Source organism: Acanthochromis polyacanthus, chromosome 8 (genome assembly GCF_021347895.1).
Source record: "Acanthochromis polyacanthus isolate Apoly-LR-REF ecotype Palm Island chromosome 8, KAUST_Apoly_ChrSc, whole genome shotgun sequence".
NCBI classification, from domain to species: Eukaryota; Metazoa; Chordata; class Actinopteri; family Pomacentridae; genus Acanthochromis; species Acanthochromis polyacanthus.
In genome coordinates, this window is record NC_067120.1 from 20,458,848 (window position 1) to 20,475,009 (window position 16,162).

The 16,162-nt window shown below is 41.8% G+C and overlaps 3 protein-coding genes across 3 annotated transcripts in view; 2 read left to right on the forward strand and 1 right to left on the reverse strand.

The window, feature by feature from the left end:
* Positions 1-16,162, forward strand: part of LOC110960319 (rhombotin-1) — a 266,898-nt gene that overhangs the window by 12,845 nt on the left and 237,891 nt on the right. The window lies entirely within an intron of this gene.
* ric3b (RIC3 acetylcholine receptor chaperone b) lies at positions 1,785-11,037 on the forward strand. Its single transcript, XM_022207517.2, has 6 exons — positions 1,785-2,015; positions 4,332-4,558; positions 5,643-5,721; positions 6,089-6,182; positions 6,704-6,834; positions 9,665-11,037. Exons 1-6 carry the CDS (start codon positions 1,895-1,897, stop codon positions 10,132-10,134), a joined length of 1,122 nt encoding a protein of 373 aa, XP_022063209.1. The 5' UTR covers positions 1,785-1,894; the 3' UTR covers positions 10,135-11,037.
* On the reverse strand, positions 11,179-15,284 carry psma1 (proteasome 20S subunit alpha 1). Its single transcript, XM_022207519.2, has 10 exons — positions 15,188-15,284; positions 14,243-14,287; positions 14,029-14,130; positions 13,039-13,142; positions 12,855-12,943; positions 12,554-12,624; positions 12,297-12,426; positions 11,933-12,012; positions 11,553-11,657; positions 11,179-11,449 (listed from the first exon to the last, which is right to left on the reverse strand). Exons 1-10 carry the CDS (start codon positions 15,188-15,190, stop codon positions 11,390-11,392), a joined length of 789 nt encoding a protein of 262 aa, XP_022063211.1. The 5' UTR covers positions 15,191-15,284; the 3' UTR covers positions 11,179-11,389.

Sequence of the window (16,162 nt, forward strand, 5' to 3'; positions counted from 1 at the left end):
TAATCTACAAAACTGAAGCAACAACTACTGCTAAAGGGAGGTACTCACAACATGGGGGAACTGACACTCGAAGGGAAAACGGGCTGGGGGAAAATCAAAAAACAGGCGGGGGCACAGCAGAGTCCAAGAGGGGAAAGTCCAGGAGGGGCCAGAGCAGAAGAGTCCATGTAGCAGTCCAGAGGTGGCAGGTTTGATGGGGAAACAGCTTCTGTGTTCCAAAGGAGACTGAGTGACTGAGCGAGGTTTAAATAGTGAGGAGAGCTTGTGGACAGGTGAGCTGAGTTTACTAATTACTGTAGCTGACAGTCATTAGGGTAATCAGCAGGTAGAGCAGGAGGGCAAGTGGAAGGGAGAGAGAGAGAGAGACACATGAGGGAGAGGTGACAGACAGAGAGATCCAAAAAGGCAGGTCAAAACCGAAACTGATCAGGAAACAAGGAGGAAAAAAGAGGAAGAAAGACAGGGGCCAGAGCAAGATCGTAACAGAAGCAACGTGACTGATTTATTTGACCATTTAAATTGGCAAAACAAAGTTCCATTTGACGAATGCAAAGTCAGATCTGAATGTGATCGAAGCAGAAAAAAAATTCTGAGGCGTTTTCCAGTGGTACACCTCATGAGACAAATTTTAGTTTGCACTGAAAGGCCTTCACTGTGAACATTACTTTCTATTTTCATACAAAATCACCATGATCATCGCAGTGTCAAATTCTTTCCAAATAGTTATTTTAGCCATCTGGTGAAAATTCCAGTATTTTTCCATGTTTTATCAATATATTCATGAGCCACAACATTAGAAGTAAGTAGTCATCTTGTTATAAAGGGTTGTACAGTGGTGAGGTGGCACTTTCGCCTTGCAGTGAGAAGATCCCTGGTTCACCTCCAGGGATCTTTCTGCGTGGAGTTTGCATGTTCTCCCTGTGCATGTGTGGGTTTTCTCTGGGTACTCTGGATTTCTCCCACAGTCCAAAAATATGCTGAGGTTAATGGATGATTCTGAATTGCCCGTAAGTGTGATTGTTTGTCTCTATATGTAGCCCTGTGACATACTGGTGACCTGTTCAGGGTGTCCCCTGCCTTCACCCTAAGTCAGCTGGGACAGACCAGCCTCCCACAACCTTACAAAGGATTAAGCGATGTATAGAGAATGGATGGATGGATCTTGTTATAACGCAACATTCTGCTGGGAAACCTTGAGTCCCGACATTCGTGTGGATGTTTCACATGTACCACCCACCTAAACGTTGCAGGTCAAGCAACCCCAACTCCTCCATGGCAATAGCAGTCGTTGATGCTAGATGCCACCCTCAGCAGGATAATGCACCCCAGCATAGCACAAAGACTGCTCAGGAGTGGGAACATGACAGAGCTAAGATGTTCACCTGGGCTCCACATTCCCCAGATCCAAGTCGGATTGAGCATCTGTGGGATGTGCCAGAAAAAGCCTGATCTAGGTAGGTCCCACCCTGCAACCCACAGAATTCACTGACACCATCCCGGTACCACAGGACATCCCCAGAGGTCCTGTGTCCATGCCCCACTGGGTCAGAGGAGTTTTAGCATCATAAAGGGGACAACACAATTTTGTCCATGTAAACTATGGATAAGATAAAAATACATTGAATTGAAAGGAAACTCAAAGGTTTGGTCTGCCTTTGATTTATCAATTATGATAAAATCAAAGTCGAAAGCAAAAGAAGTTAATTAAATTAATTCACAACTAGGTGTCAAGCACAATAAAAACACGCTGACGGTCCTTTGGCGCCACCCAGCGGTCAAACAGCGTCATTACATCTCGGCGCACTTCCGCTCCTCCAGCAAACGGGGAAGTCGGACCGTCTCCGTGTCTCCGGTGATCCTCCGCCGATCGTGGTGTTGTGCTGCCGGTGTCGGGATGGCGATGTCCACGTTTCAGAAGGTGACCCTGGCGACCTGCCTCGTGCTGTGTGTCGCGCTGCTGCTCCCTAAGATGCTGTTATCGCGAGGGAGGAAGGATGCTGGCGAGCGGCCGGAAGGTGCGTCTATTTACGGCTTCTCTCCGTTCAGAGGCCTCCGACTTTTACTCAGAGAGCGGGGACAAGCTTTTTAATTTCAATCTTGTGAGAGCTGTGATAAAACCTGTAATTTTCAATATTGGAAGCTGAAATATGTGTTGTTCATCACTGTGTGTCACGGATCTTGTAGTTACATTTTCCTCCCTGACGAGGGCGCCAAAACACTAATTTCTGTTTACATGTTAACGACCCCAAATCTAAATGTCTATACCAAGTAAAACTAACTCTTTTTTTTATATTAATGGGGCAGACAAAATGTTTAACAATGTGAAAAAAATGCATTGTGCATTTAAGTTTATTAATTAAAGGAAATGTATGAATACCCTGAGTTTTTAGGGTTCTGCCTAGGGTTTACAGATAGATGAACAAATAGTCCTTTGGGTCTGGCTTAGCCATTTTTGTGTTAATTGAAAATTTTAATGTCAGTTCGCTCATTTATTGTGGGGATGTACTTTGGTATTTTGCTTTGTCATGTTGAGGGACATAATTATTTTGGATTTATCATATAAACACAATCTTGTGGCTTTTTTTAAGCTTCTTTTCCATTGTACTACTTGAACAAGGCTCTGCTTCTTAGCCCAACACTCCAAATCACAACACTGCAAAACTCTCACGTTAGAAATCTTTATCATGTTTTAAAGAAAGAATAAGTCAGCCAAAGGAACAGAATTAGTAGCTGCAGTGTTGCCGGAGTTAAAAAGTGGGGTCCTGTTAAAGTGGCACAATGTAAAAGAAGCTAAAAGAACAAGCCACAACATATATATATATATATATATATATATATATATATAGTTTTTAAATTGTGATTGTCCATATATATGTGTGTGTGTGTGTGTGTGTGTATGTATGTATGCATGCATGCATGTTAGTGGTGGACACAATTAAAAAAAATAGATTTATTACAGGCTTTGTAATTAATTAATTGGATTTTTGTCAAATAGCAATATTTGACACAATAAGTAAATATTTTCAATTCAAACACATTTTGACAGTTGAATAAATGCATAGACATATGTGTTTACAATTTAAAATTCATAAAATTGATACAATTTTAGAAAAGGACTGTAGGGTTTTGGTGGTGATAAACCTCTACAATTTGGATGAACCCAATGGCATTAAAGGCCAAAGCATAATGGCACAGTAAAAAAAAAAAAAACAGCCAGACAACAAGGAGTTTTGTTCCAGAGCTCCACTTTTTGCTTAGTTTCCATGTGCAAGATACAACTCACCAGTTAGACAAAGGAGTCACCCAGGTGCAGTGAATGACAGCATGGAGCAGAGCAGAGCTTCAACCTGACCCCCTCCTTTTCACACACCACGCTGATTGCCCACCTGGCTCTTATATTCTCCTCCCACACCAGTGACCGGCCCACACTTATATTAAAAACTTCAATATTAAATATCCCTTATACTAAAAAAACTTGGATGGATTGATACAAAGGAAAGAAAACACATAATAACCCAAAGAAATACTAAACAAAGATCAAACTTATTCAGAATCCCCCCTGTAGCCCCTCCCCTCTATCCTCTCTGATCTCTCAATTCCATCTAATCAGGTAAGTGACAACTGCTGGTGTTCTGTGGCCGCATCCTCATGTGTGCACTCCATGGAACACGGCCTCCTGAAGTCACCTCAATAGAGAGAGAGATTAACAGGATTCCCCCCCAACACAAAACAGAGTAAATAAACTTGTATCAGTCTGTACAATATGCACGTCTACTTCTCTTAGTGAGGGGGATGCTCTCCAGCTCCCTCACAAGGACATATAGAAAAAAGAGTGATTTTGATGATTTGAGGCCTGGATTTAGTTTTGTTTTCCCTTTGCATGGCACATAACAAAAGCATAAGTAGTACAAGGACCTTCAGAAAGTTGAAAATCCACAGATTCATTCTGTTTTCATCGTTTCTGGGTCTGATAATTGGTGTCATTTTGATGGTTCTTTTTTTTAGGAATGTAAATTTTTTATAAACAAAAATATTTTTTCACAACACTTAAAGTTTATAATTAAGTTATTAAAAGACAGATATTTTTGTGGTTTAACTTATTACTCTGCCGAGGCTGCGCCTCTTTGGCAGTGTAATAACTTAAACCACAAAAATGTTCGTTTCATTTCTATTCATCTGCATTTTTCATGCACAAAACTTTTAAGCACAAGAAGTCAGCACAAGCAACCACATGGCTGTACAAATGACCAAACAGTCATTTATTTTACTCTTAAAAGTTAAAGAAATGAACGGTGTAGGACTTTCCCTTCACCTGCCATCCCCCTCCTCAGGTTCAGGTCGCTTCCCTCCGATGATGCACCGTCAGATGGCTACAGAGAGCCGAGGCCAGAAAGCTGCAGGGTCCGGCTTCTCGAGGGCCCACAACCCCGAGGCCATAGCCAGGGCCAAGGGAGCAGGAACAGGGGCAGGAGCTGGAGGCAAATCCAACCTGGCAGGACAGATCATCCCCGTGTACGGCTTCGGCATCTTACTCTACATCCTCTACATACTGTTTAAGGTAAAATACTGCTGGAAACATACACAGCTGGTGGAATAAGGTGGTTCAAAAAGCGAAACTTTCAGCCCGGTCTCACGGGGATTCGTGAAACTGTCACGCCAGTTTTTGTTTCGGTTTCGTGCTCACCAACACGATGTCGTCATGTTTTTCGTGCCGCTCACCACGAGCGAAACCCGCTGTGGTAATCACATCTGAAAGTGGTTTATACCGGCGGATTCATGACGATCTAAGCTGTCCATCGGCGGCCGCCGCTTCGGCCGCCAGACATTCTTTAAATTCCTATGCAAATTCGGCGGATTCATGACGATTTAAGCTGTCCATCGGCGTTTGCGGCCGCTGCCACGGCTGCCATTGCGGCCGCCAGACATCCGGCCGCAGGAGCGGCCGCGGCGGCGGCCGCAAACACCGATGGACAGCTTAAATCGTCATGAATCCGCCGGTATAAACCACTTTCAGATGTGATCCGGCCGCTGTTGTGGCCGGATGTCCGGCGGCCGCAAACGCCGATGGACAGCTTAGATCGTCATGAATCCGCCGAATTTGCATAGGAATTTAAAGAATGTGCGGCGGCCGAAGCGGCGGCCGCAGCGGCGGCCGCAAACGCCGATGGACGGCTTAGATCATCATGAATCCGCCGGTATAAACCACTTTCAGATGTGATTACCACAGCGGGTTTCGCTCGTGGTGAGCGGCACGAAAAACATGACGACATCGTGTTGGTGCGCACGAAACCGAAACAAAAACTGACGTGACAGTTTCACGAATCCCCGTGAGACCGTGTTGAAACTTTGAACGTGTTTCTGTCTTTTTAGGAAAATATTGAAAATGTAGATGTGAATTTTTTCATATCACTTGTTACATGTTAAATTTGACCCCTTTCTAATTTGTTGTAAGAGTATCTCATTCTAAAGTAGACATATTTTAAGCTGCAGTAAAAATAAAAACATGAAGAAATAGTTCTTTCTAACCTGTACCGTCTGCTGTCAGGCAGAGGTAAAGGTTCGTGTGACACTGAGCTGTGGGATTGTGGGATTTGTTGTGATGCGCTTTGAAAGCTTTAATCCTGTTATTGTCTCCCTGTTAGATCACATCTAAGGGGAGCAGCAAGCCGTCAGAGGGCAGGTTTCCCTCAGTTCGATCGGAGAACATGAAGAGGAAGATCAGTGAGTTTCATTCTCTGTCACTTATTCTATAGAACGCATGAAAGTATTGGAAAAAAGGGCTTTCATTTGAACATGAAGGCAGCATTTCTTTTGGATGAATTAAAGCTCTGTGTGTGTCATATCTGCACTGAGTTCCATCCAGTCTCAGAAATCTCCACGTGGACATGCACGTTCATCTTGGTGGTGCATTAACCTAATGAGAAAAAAAAATGAGTGTTGGTTATTTTCCGGGATATTGATTCCCATAAAGCATCATACAGTCAGATGTTTGGCATTGGAACCGCCTACACGTCACCTCCTCGGTCGATATCGTCTGATGCTGGTGCTCTTCCTGTCCCTTAAACGTCGTCTCTTCTCGCCACTCCAGCTGACTTCGAGCTGGCTCAGCTGCAGGAGAAGCTGAGGGAGACGGAGCTGGTGATGGAGACTATCGTTTCCAACGCCCACCACAGCCCTGACAGGTGGGTGAGCGCCTTTTACAGAGGAGTCATTTCATCAGTCCACCTCCTCCCTCTCACTTTCCTCACACAAGAACGACTCAATTAAGCTTGGTTTTAAATGTATTTCCATGTGCGAGGTAACCCCTTTTACAGCAAACATAACGACAAACATGTAACTCCCATTCCTCAAAGTACGAAGGCAGATAATTTCTTTTTTCCTGCAATTTAATCTGTCCTTCATATGGTAACCTCTCATTGCTGTATGTTGGTTGTTTTTAACACTTACATGTGTTATTTTCGATGGATGGGCAGAGCTTTTGTCTTCCTTTTGACAGTATCCTCACATGTATCAAGCTGTTGTGTTAAAATAGTATTTCCGGGAAATCTACCAAAGATATTTCTAACCGATTAACACCCAAACAACCATAAATGCACCAATTTTTAGATCACAAAAGCAAGTGTCTTGATAGGCAGACTCTAACACTAGACTGATGTAGGAAATGTGTGAAAGCAGAGCGTTTTGTTTTGTGTCTGTGCTACAGGGTGAAGGGAGTGACGGTTGATCAGGAGGAGAGTCTCCTGCAGCAGCTGACGGAGATAACTCGAGTGATGCAGGAGGGCCAGCTGGTGGAGGGGATGGCTCCTGAGAAGAAACCTCAGGACGACTGGGAAGGTAAGTGAACACTGCATGTGCAAAGAGACGACATTTTACCCACAGGACAGTTTCACGCCACTCATGTTTTCAAAGCATGAAGCAAGGAAAGCACTTGGAAGGCGCAGTATTCCACCAGATCTGCTCAGTCGTATCGTTTCCGACGGCTGAAATGGTGAAAAAATTTGTGGGAGTATAGAATGAGGACATTTAATGTAGATGCACCCACAAACAAAATGACCTTGCACTGAGCACAGGTGTGTGTTAGAAATGTGTACGTTATGGATGGATACCTAATCGCATGACCTACACACGTGGACAAAATTGTTGGTACCCCTCAGTTAAAGAAGGAAAAACCCACAATTCTCACTGAAATCACTTGAAACTCACAAAAGTAACAATAAATAAAAATTTATTGAAAATTAAATAATCAAAAACAGCCATTACTTTTGAATTGTTGATTAACATAATTATTTAAAAAAACAAACTAATGAAACAGGCCTGGACAAAAATGATGGTACCTCTATAAAAGATTGAAAACTATTTGACCAGAGTGACATGATTAACTCAGGTGTGTCATTTAATTGACATCACAGGTGTTTCCAAACTCATAATCAGTCAGTCTGCCTATTTAAAGGGAGACAAGTAGTCACCCTGCTGTTTGGTGAAAAGGTGTGTACCACACTGAACATGGACAACAGAAAGCGAAGGAGAGAATTGTCCCAGGACATCCGAAAAAAAATTATAGACAAACATCTTAAAGGTAAAGGCTATAAGACCATCTCTAAACAGCTTGAAGTTTCTGTGACAACAGTGGCTCATATTATTCAGAAGTTCAAGACCCACGGGACAGTAGCCAACCTCCCTGGACGTGGCCGCAAGAGGAAAATTGATGACAAATTGAAGAGACGGATCGTTGGAATTGTATCCAAAGAGCCCAGAGCAACCTCCAAAGAAATTAAAGGTGAACTCCAAGGCCAAGGTACATCAGTGTCAGATCGCACCATTCGTCGTTGTTTGAGCCAAAGTGGACTTCATGGGAGACGACCAAGGAGGACACCACTGCTGAAAAAAACTCATAAAAAAGCGAGACTGGAATTTGCAAAAATGCATGTTGACAAGCCACAAAGCTTCTGGGAGAATGTCCTTTGGACAGATGAGACCAAACTGGAGCTTTTTGGTAAGGCACATCAACTCTATGTTCGTCGACTCAAAAACCAAGCATACGAAGAAAAGAACACTGTCCCTACGGTGAAACATGGAGGAGGCTCAGTAATGTTTTGGGGCTGCTTTGCTGCATCTGGCACAGGGTGTCTTGAAAGTGTGCAAGGTACGATGAAATCTGAAGACTATCAAGGCATTCTGGAGAGAAATGTGCTGCCTAGTGTCAGAAAGCTTGGTCTCAGTCGCAGATCATGGGTCTTCCAACAGGACAACGATCCAAAACACACAGCCAAAAACACCCAAGAATGGCTGAGAGAAAAGCGTTGGACTATTCTAAAGTGGCCTTCTATGAGCCCAGATCTGAATCCCATTGAACATATGTGGAAGGAGCTGAAACATGCCATTTGGAGAAGACACCCATCAAACCTGAGACAACTGGAGCTGTTTGCTCATGAGGAGTGGGCCAAAATACCTGTTGACAGCTGCAGAACGCTCATTGACAAATACAGAAATCGTTTAATTGCAGTGATTGCCTCAAAAGGTTGTGCAACAAAATATTAAGTTATGGGTACCATCATTTTTGTCCAGCCCTATTTCATTAGTTTGTTTTTGTAATTAATTATGTTAATCAACAATTCAAAAGTGATGGCTGATTTTGATTATTTAATTTTCAATAAATTTTTATTTATTGTTACTTTTGTGAGTTTCAAGTGATTTCAGTGAGAATTGTGGGTTTTTCCTTCTTTAACTGAGGGGTACCAACAATTTTGTCCACGTGTGTACATATGTAGCAGGCGGCGGGAATTGATGGGAGTCGGAAACACCCCCATAATTTAATCAGTTGTTCCTTTTATCATTTCCGCTGGATAAGTCCTGATAAGTCTGCAACAGCTGATCTGTAGCAGGATCACAATCATGTGATCGTCAGCAGGCAGCTGATGTAGTGTTCACTTGTAGTCACAGTTACACTGTAACTGACTGCTGTGACTGTTTGTCTGTCTGTTAGCAACATAACTCAAAAACAGATGAACAGATTTGGATGAAATTTTCAGGGAAGGTCAGAAATGACACAAGGACCAAGTGATTAGATTTTGGCAGTGATGCGGCTGAAAGTCTGGTTCCACGGATTTGTTAAAGATTTCTGTATCACTGTAACTATGACAACAAGTGAACGCTATGTCAGCTGCCTGCTGACGATCACATGATTGCGATTCTACTACAAATCTACCATTGCCGACTTATCGGGACTTATCTGTAGAAAATTATTCAACAACTGAGCAGCCTTGGTGGGACTGTGCAGTCTGAGTGCTTTTCGTGTTGATGATGCCATACAATGAATCGTAAGTTAAAATTAGGATTGACTCAGTTTATGGATTTCTAACTTAAATATGCAGCCTAGAAGATGCAAAGTTTAAAGGAATGCTGGTAATTGAATCTCCCTGTGCATGCATGGGCTTCCTTCCACAGTCTAAAAACATGCTAACTCTAAATTGTCCACAGGTGTGAATGTGATTGTTTGTCTATATGTAGCCCTACGAAAGACTGGTGACCTGTCCCCTGGCTCACCCTAAGTCAGCTGGGATAGACTCCAGCCCCCCGCGACCCTAATGAGGATTAAGCATGTATAGAAAATGGATGAGTGGATGTTAATTGAATGAGTTGTTAAATTTCTCTCAACTTTCCTCAGATTATCCTGAGGAGCCTCAGCCGTACTGGGACCCTTCCCACTGCTGCTGTCAGCACGGTGAGCAGCAGCACAGTCCTCATAGAGAGCCAGAGGCTGACGAGACTGAAATTAAAGGGACCAACCTGGCAGATGCTCCTCCTGAGGATCTTACAGGAGAAGCAGAGGATCTGAGCGAAGGTGCTGTGAGAGAATCAGATTTGACGGCAGCGAGTGAAGAGGGTGTGGGGCCGCAGAGTGATTCAGGGGTGACTGAGCAGGAGGAAGCGAATAAACACGAGGGAGACGATCAGATATATCTGGGCGTCCCAGACGAGGACCTGGCTGGAGTTCTGAAGGAGCTGGAGTTCACGCTGAAGATGACGACTATGATGGAGCAGGAGAGGATAGAAGACCTCACCAGGCCAACAGAAACGTCTTCCAGCTCGGTCAGACGGAGGAACAAGAGGAGGGCTAAGAAAGCCGTACACTGACTCCTACATGAAGCACATAAACTTAAGCCTGGGCCTGGATGTGAGGACAGATTCAGTTTTTTACTTCTGTTCTCATTAGATAAGCAGTAGCATGAAAGATGGTGATAGCATGAAAATGAATCGCCAGCCTTGTTAATCTTAACTTGAAGTGTAGAAATGTGTGTACAGAGTGGTTTTATAACATTAATATAAGCTTTATTGACAGGTTAAAAACTATATAGTCTTGTTTATACAATGCTCGCTATCTTATACATTAATACAAGTCTGCACAATGTAGGAGCTCATCAGGGTTTTGATGTAAATTTGTGATGAAGTGGAAATGCTTCCAAGACTTCTCCAGGTCCAGCCTTGATTTAAAGTAATCTGAATGCCACAGAAGTGTTGAGTTACATTTCTTGATTTACTCTGTTAAAGCTGTTCTGTGTCAGCAGATAATCCAACATTTAGTGCTTCAATCAGAAGTGGTTTAAACATGTATGAACAGTGAAGAACAAGACCAAAAATGGGAAGCACTTATGCAATTGATGGATGCTGGATCTACAAATATTTAGATTAATGGAATTTACACAGGTGATTGTGCCTTTTCTCACCTTTGTCTACAACAAAACACTACTATCAAATGCCGTCATGGTCAGCTTCATCTGATTTTTCCTTCCAAGATGAGACTCTTTACAGACATTCTCCTGGGCTCCTGCCCTCAGTGTGAATAGAGTCACAAAAGAACTGTATTAAATTTAAGAAAAGGTGGAAACACTTGTACATTAATAGCTTCCTCCTCATTACGGGGCCGTGTAATGGAGAAATGTCTTCTGTAAGAGTAACTTTAAGCTGCTATAAGCAAAGCACCTGCAAAAGCATATCAGTAATTGAAATAATGCAAGTTAAATAAATTTTTTCTCCTGACTTCAAGTTTGCTTCATTCCACATCACTTAGTTACTGTTGAAACTTCCTCTGTCTGACATCTGCAAGATATTAACACTTATTGTACATCAGCTATGCGGCATTTTCAGTAGGTGACTTGTGTAATAAAGAGCAGCAGCACATTTCAAAAAAAAGACTTTATTACTTGTATATTGGTACACTTTACCCATACAAAAGTAACATCACATGGGTTGATGTTACAGAATATTTTGGATTAACAGTATAGCAAGTGGCACATCACAACAGCTTTGCCCTCTAAGAATTCAACTCTGTTGAGTTGCGGTAAGCGTCGGGTTGATCAACAGGAAGTAGATCGCTGGCTGACTCGCTGCTTTAGTGCTCCATTGGTTCATCAGGAGCCTCTCCAGCGGGTTCATCTGCAGGCTGGGCAACCTGAGACGCACACAAAAATGTTGTTTTTCAAATTATGGTTATACTGAAAGCACGTTTCTGTAAATAAACAGCCAAAACTGGACTGGGTGAACCTTAGCCGTACCTTTCTCTGTGGCCTCTCCTCCAGACCCTCCAGGAATGGGGCAACATCATCATCATCATAAATGGTGAACTCCATTTCCTTCCCGACAATGCCAATGGAAACGTTCTGTAGGAATCAAAAAAATACTTAAGAAATGGTCTCTATGCGAAAACACATTAAAAAAATAACAGACACAGCTTAACAAATACAGGGGCACCAGAATAAGGTCTCATCAAACGGATGAGACAACCCCAGTTCAATGCAAGGCAGGTCGCTACAAAGCTCTGCTGTCGTGGACAAAGGTGTTTGCCCACAGTGCAGGTTGCCTTTTAGACACATGAAGACAAGATGAGTGATTTGTGAAGAAAGGTCCCACATCAGACAAGTGGAGGGAGCTGTACCTTGGTAGTGAGGTCCTGCTCGGTGGGGAGGGTTTCTCTGAGAGCACGGAGGCCATGCTGGACCAGGTCATTCAGATTACCTGAACACAACAGTCACCTATCAAACTAATGGTCCACATTTGTGCTGCGAGTAGCTCGATGAGATCTGTGAGAACGCTGATGAGGCCATGACTGACTAAAACATTGAAACATGTTGCACACCGTCATCACTTTAAAAAAAAATTGCACTGTAATTAGCTTGTGACATATCTATGAACAAAATTAAAAGTAAAATGAATAGTGCTCTTTTGTAGCATTCAGCAGTAAGCTTTTCGCTGCACGTAATTTCCTTGAAGTAAAAATGAAAATAAAAACTGGTTCCTACAGTCGGCGAACTTGTCCATGCATCTCTCCAGGTAGGTGCGTGCAGACTGGGAGCGCGCTCCAATGGACATGGCTTTGCAGTCGAAGTAGTTTGCTGACGGGCAGGTCTGGAAGATGTGAGGTCCCATGTCCTGCGAGACACGCAACAAATAAATATGAACCACGGTGACATTTCTATATTCCTTCAATCACAGGTAATATTATGCATGTGTAAATCAGGAAAGATATTTTACATTCTGCATGTGTGAAGAGACTTACATCATAGCCAGCAATGAGGAGTCCAACACCGTAGGGCCTCCTTCCATATCTCTGTGTTGGGATTTGGGTTTCTGAAGCTTCAGTCAAGGATCACCGCTGCTATTTGCACCAGAAAACTACATGTTCAGTTTCCACTAATCAAACAGGGAAGATGGCCACGTTATATATTTTTATTAATATATCTATGGCTTGCTCCAATATTCCCTTACAATCAGTAAGCTCTTGTCAATTTCCCATGCTGCCTATGTCCACCTCAATCATGACATTTTTCATTAAAGAGCCTCAACAGTGTAAAGGATACTGCTGCCAACGAGAGACACGAGACGTGACGTAGGGAGGGGCCTGTCGAAGACGAATCTCGAGTCCAAGCACTCCTGACGCATGAAGTTACTGTGAGACACACAGAGTTACATTAAACTAATTATGTGATACAACAAGCAGCTTCAATAAACAACCTAATCTAGACGATCAAAGCTGTGACCTACCAGAGCAGCCTGGCATCAGCAGTCAGTCCAGCGATAGAGATGCCGATGTGGTTGTCAACATGAAGGATCTTCTTCTGGTGGGCAGCCAGTTCAGACTGGGCTCTCTGTAGAAACACAGAACAGGGCGCATCAGTCTGGTGTGATCATTTATTTGTAGTTTTACTGACACCACTACAGTGCTGCAGACGTCCTCAGGTGTTGGGCTGTGCTGTAACCTATTTAAATTACAAAGAGGTTACAGGGTTGAAATAAGAAATAGCAAGATAACATTTCACACTGGGAGGGAATTCATTTTAATATTAATGAGAGTTCAGAGTAAACTGACACTCAAAAACACACTACAGATCAAGGAGGCATGAATAATTACGCAGACAGTGGGCAACATTATTAAAACCAGCTTTAATAAAATATTTACTAGACCACTTTTTCTTTTCTTTACAAAGTCTACATAACAGGCCTTCAACACTTGTTTGCATTTAATCATAATGGTTAAATAATTACAGCAGCTTCTTATGTCTTTTATTAATTATTTATAACATATGATTTCAAAATTCACACACAATTGGCAAAAAACATCTTCTAGTCACCATTATTTTCAGATAACAGATAAGCCAAATAAAATCATGACTCAACAATGCCTAAAAGAAGATAATTGTAAGATGACAAGAAAACAGTCACACTGGTGCTTATTGAAGATCGATACAGTGAGAAAAGCCATCGCTAACTGGCTGGGAATCAGCAAAACAGTTCATCACAATCACAGTATGGGTCAATCAACAAGCACAAAGGAAGAGGTAGAAAGTGATAAATACAGTGGTCTAAGAAATATTTCCAAAGCTGCATATTTTCACATGACATTAATTTACAGTCTGAAATATGATATGGTTTGAACAAAGCCATGTGCAGTGACCAGTTCAATGGCAAGGCTTCAAAGCATAAACTGAAGGCAGCAACATGAAAATGCAACAAGACAAAACACTGTGACTGTACCTTTAGTGCAACCAGGACTGCGTGAGTTCTGGATTTAAGTCCTACAGTTGCAGACCCCTGCTTCACTGCCTCCATGGCATACTCGATCTGATGAATACGGCCCTGTACATACATGGACACAGATGATTTTGTTAACACATTATACTTGATATGTTAACGACACAAAAATGTGCTAGATCTGGAAATTCAGATGATGAGACAAACCACCGCTTACCTGTGGGCTCCAAACTGTTACATCGTTGTCATACTGATTGCGAAACTAAAGACAAAAACATGCCATAATTTGAAAGTGACATTAAAACAGATTACCATTATTTTATAACACACTGGGAGCCTGACTTACATAGTTGTCCTGCATCATGAGCTGTTCTCTCGGTTACATACTGTTTCCACAACTTCACAGGATCATGACTGTCTGCAGCCTGGACTTTTCTAGACTTCGGTTTTAAATTACTACCAACCCTGAATAATTCATAAACCCGCATTTGTGTTCTGCCTCTTACGACAGATAACCAAACACAACCATCAAATCAGCTAAGGTTGCTAACAGTGATGTTGTACACTGCTTATCAACATAACTAAATCCCTCGGAAAGCTAGCTGATATTAGCTGATTAACGTTTGTCATGTAAGTAAATCATTATGGTGGCTTTATACATTATATATTTGCTGGTCTAGTAAGTTATAACACTGTAGCCTAAGGCCGGTGAATTGGGAGAAAACGAAAGTAAAGACTGGTACTTCCATTGCTAGTTTCAGTGATGCTAACTCAACCTAATGTGGCTAACTTTTGCTAGCTGCACGCCGGCGAATTGCCTAACCAATTGAATATAAGGCAAAATCGGCATTTTTATTTGGGTATTAGAGAACTAAGTGATTATTTAATGCCATATTATCCGACAAATATCAGCTGTGAGACGTTTTTGGACAACATGGTATCATGCAGCTAACGTTAGCAGCTACTGAAGGTGTTTTGCTTACTCACAGTGAAGTCGCAGTTAGCTAGGTAACGTTAGCTTAGTATAAGTAAATGGACGCTTTTTTCTCAGGGTGTCCTGACGCATTATAAAACATAAACTTTCTAGGCTATTTAGTTACTCAGTTAGCATGACATATATTGCTTGGTTGACCACCAAAAATCTAATTTCATTCATACTTACCATCTCTGCTACGGAAAGTGTCTTGTCTCCTCTGCCTGTTCTCTGATCCTATCTTGATTAGTTTTCCTGGACGCAGCGTCAGGGAAACGAGCAGAGCCCCGATTTAAAATCAGTGATCAACTAATAAACTTTGCTCCAAACCAATAAAATTTTATCGTGAGTCATTTTGTTGTTTATTTTTTTACATTTAAGACTCGAAACATATACATATATCAACAACTGAGAGAAAACTGATGAAATATATCATACATAACTATACCAGTAAATTATTATACTTCATAAAATGTAAATAGCCGATGAATAACCACTTGTTGGAAGTATATAGTGCGTCACTGTTATAATGGTATTCTAGTTAAATGCTTTTTAAAATTATTATTATTATTTTGTGTGTAAGAAAACATGTAGGGGCAGATTGAATTTATTTTTTGATCCGTTTCTCTTTAGCAGTGACCGGGGAACTGTAGTGTTTTTGCATGAACACTAGGCGGCAGCAGTCAGTCAGAAGAAGACTGCATGGCTTCACTGGGTCCTGGGCACTGACTGGGACCATGAATTACTTCTTGCTGCTGTAGTCATTTTTGAACACAAAAATCCAGACAAAAGATGAACAAGTCCTCCCATACTAGGATACAACGGTGGATGTTTTACATTCTGCGTGTCGAGTTTTTATGCCTTATGATGCTTGATTAAAAATGTGACGATTTCAACTGACACAATGAACTATAATAAAATAAAAGATGCTACAACAGGATGTTAAATTACTAGTGTACATGCACATCAAAACATACAGCATATCATGTTATTCCAAATTACATTTTTGCATGTAAATGTTATAATGATGTCAAATGAGCTGAACTTAATAAAAACTAAACTTAATACAAACAGCAACATTTGTGAAAATTGTAAAGCATTTGTCAAAAGGTGGCAGTAACTGTTTAAGAGCTGTCTATGTTCCTTTAAAGGTAAATGTCACCC

What these genes read in the sequence shown, in the direction of transcription:
- ric3b (XM_022207517.2), top strand. Translation starts at nt 1,895, where the DNA reads ATGGCGATGTCCACGTTTCAGAAGGTGACCCTGGCGACCTGCCTCGTG. An exon ending in TCCTCTACATACTGTTTAAG is followed by an intron (nt 4,559 to 5,642) that starts GTAAAATACTGC and finishes TCTCCCTGTTAG; the next exon opens with ATCACATCTAAGGGGAGCAG. An exon ending in GCCCACCACAGCCCTGACAG is followed by an intron (nt 6,183 to 6,703) that starts GTGGGTGAGCGC and finishes TCTGTGCTACAG; the next exon opens with GGTGAAGGGAGTGACGGTTG.
- psma1 (XM_022207519.2), bottom strand. An exon ending in GCTGATGCCAGGCTGCTCTG is followed by an intron (nt 12,944 to 13,038) that starts GTAGGTCACAGC and finishes TGTGTCTCACAG; the next exon opens with TAACTTCATGCGTCAGGAGT. An exon ending in TCCTCATTGCTGGCTATGAT is followed by an intron (nt 12,427 to 12,553) that starts GTAAGTCTCTTC and finishes CGTGTCTCGCAG; the next exon opens with GACATGGGACCTCACATCTT.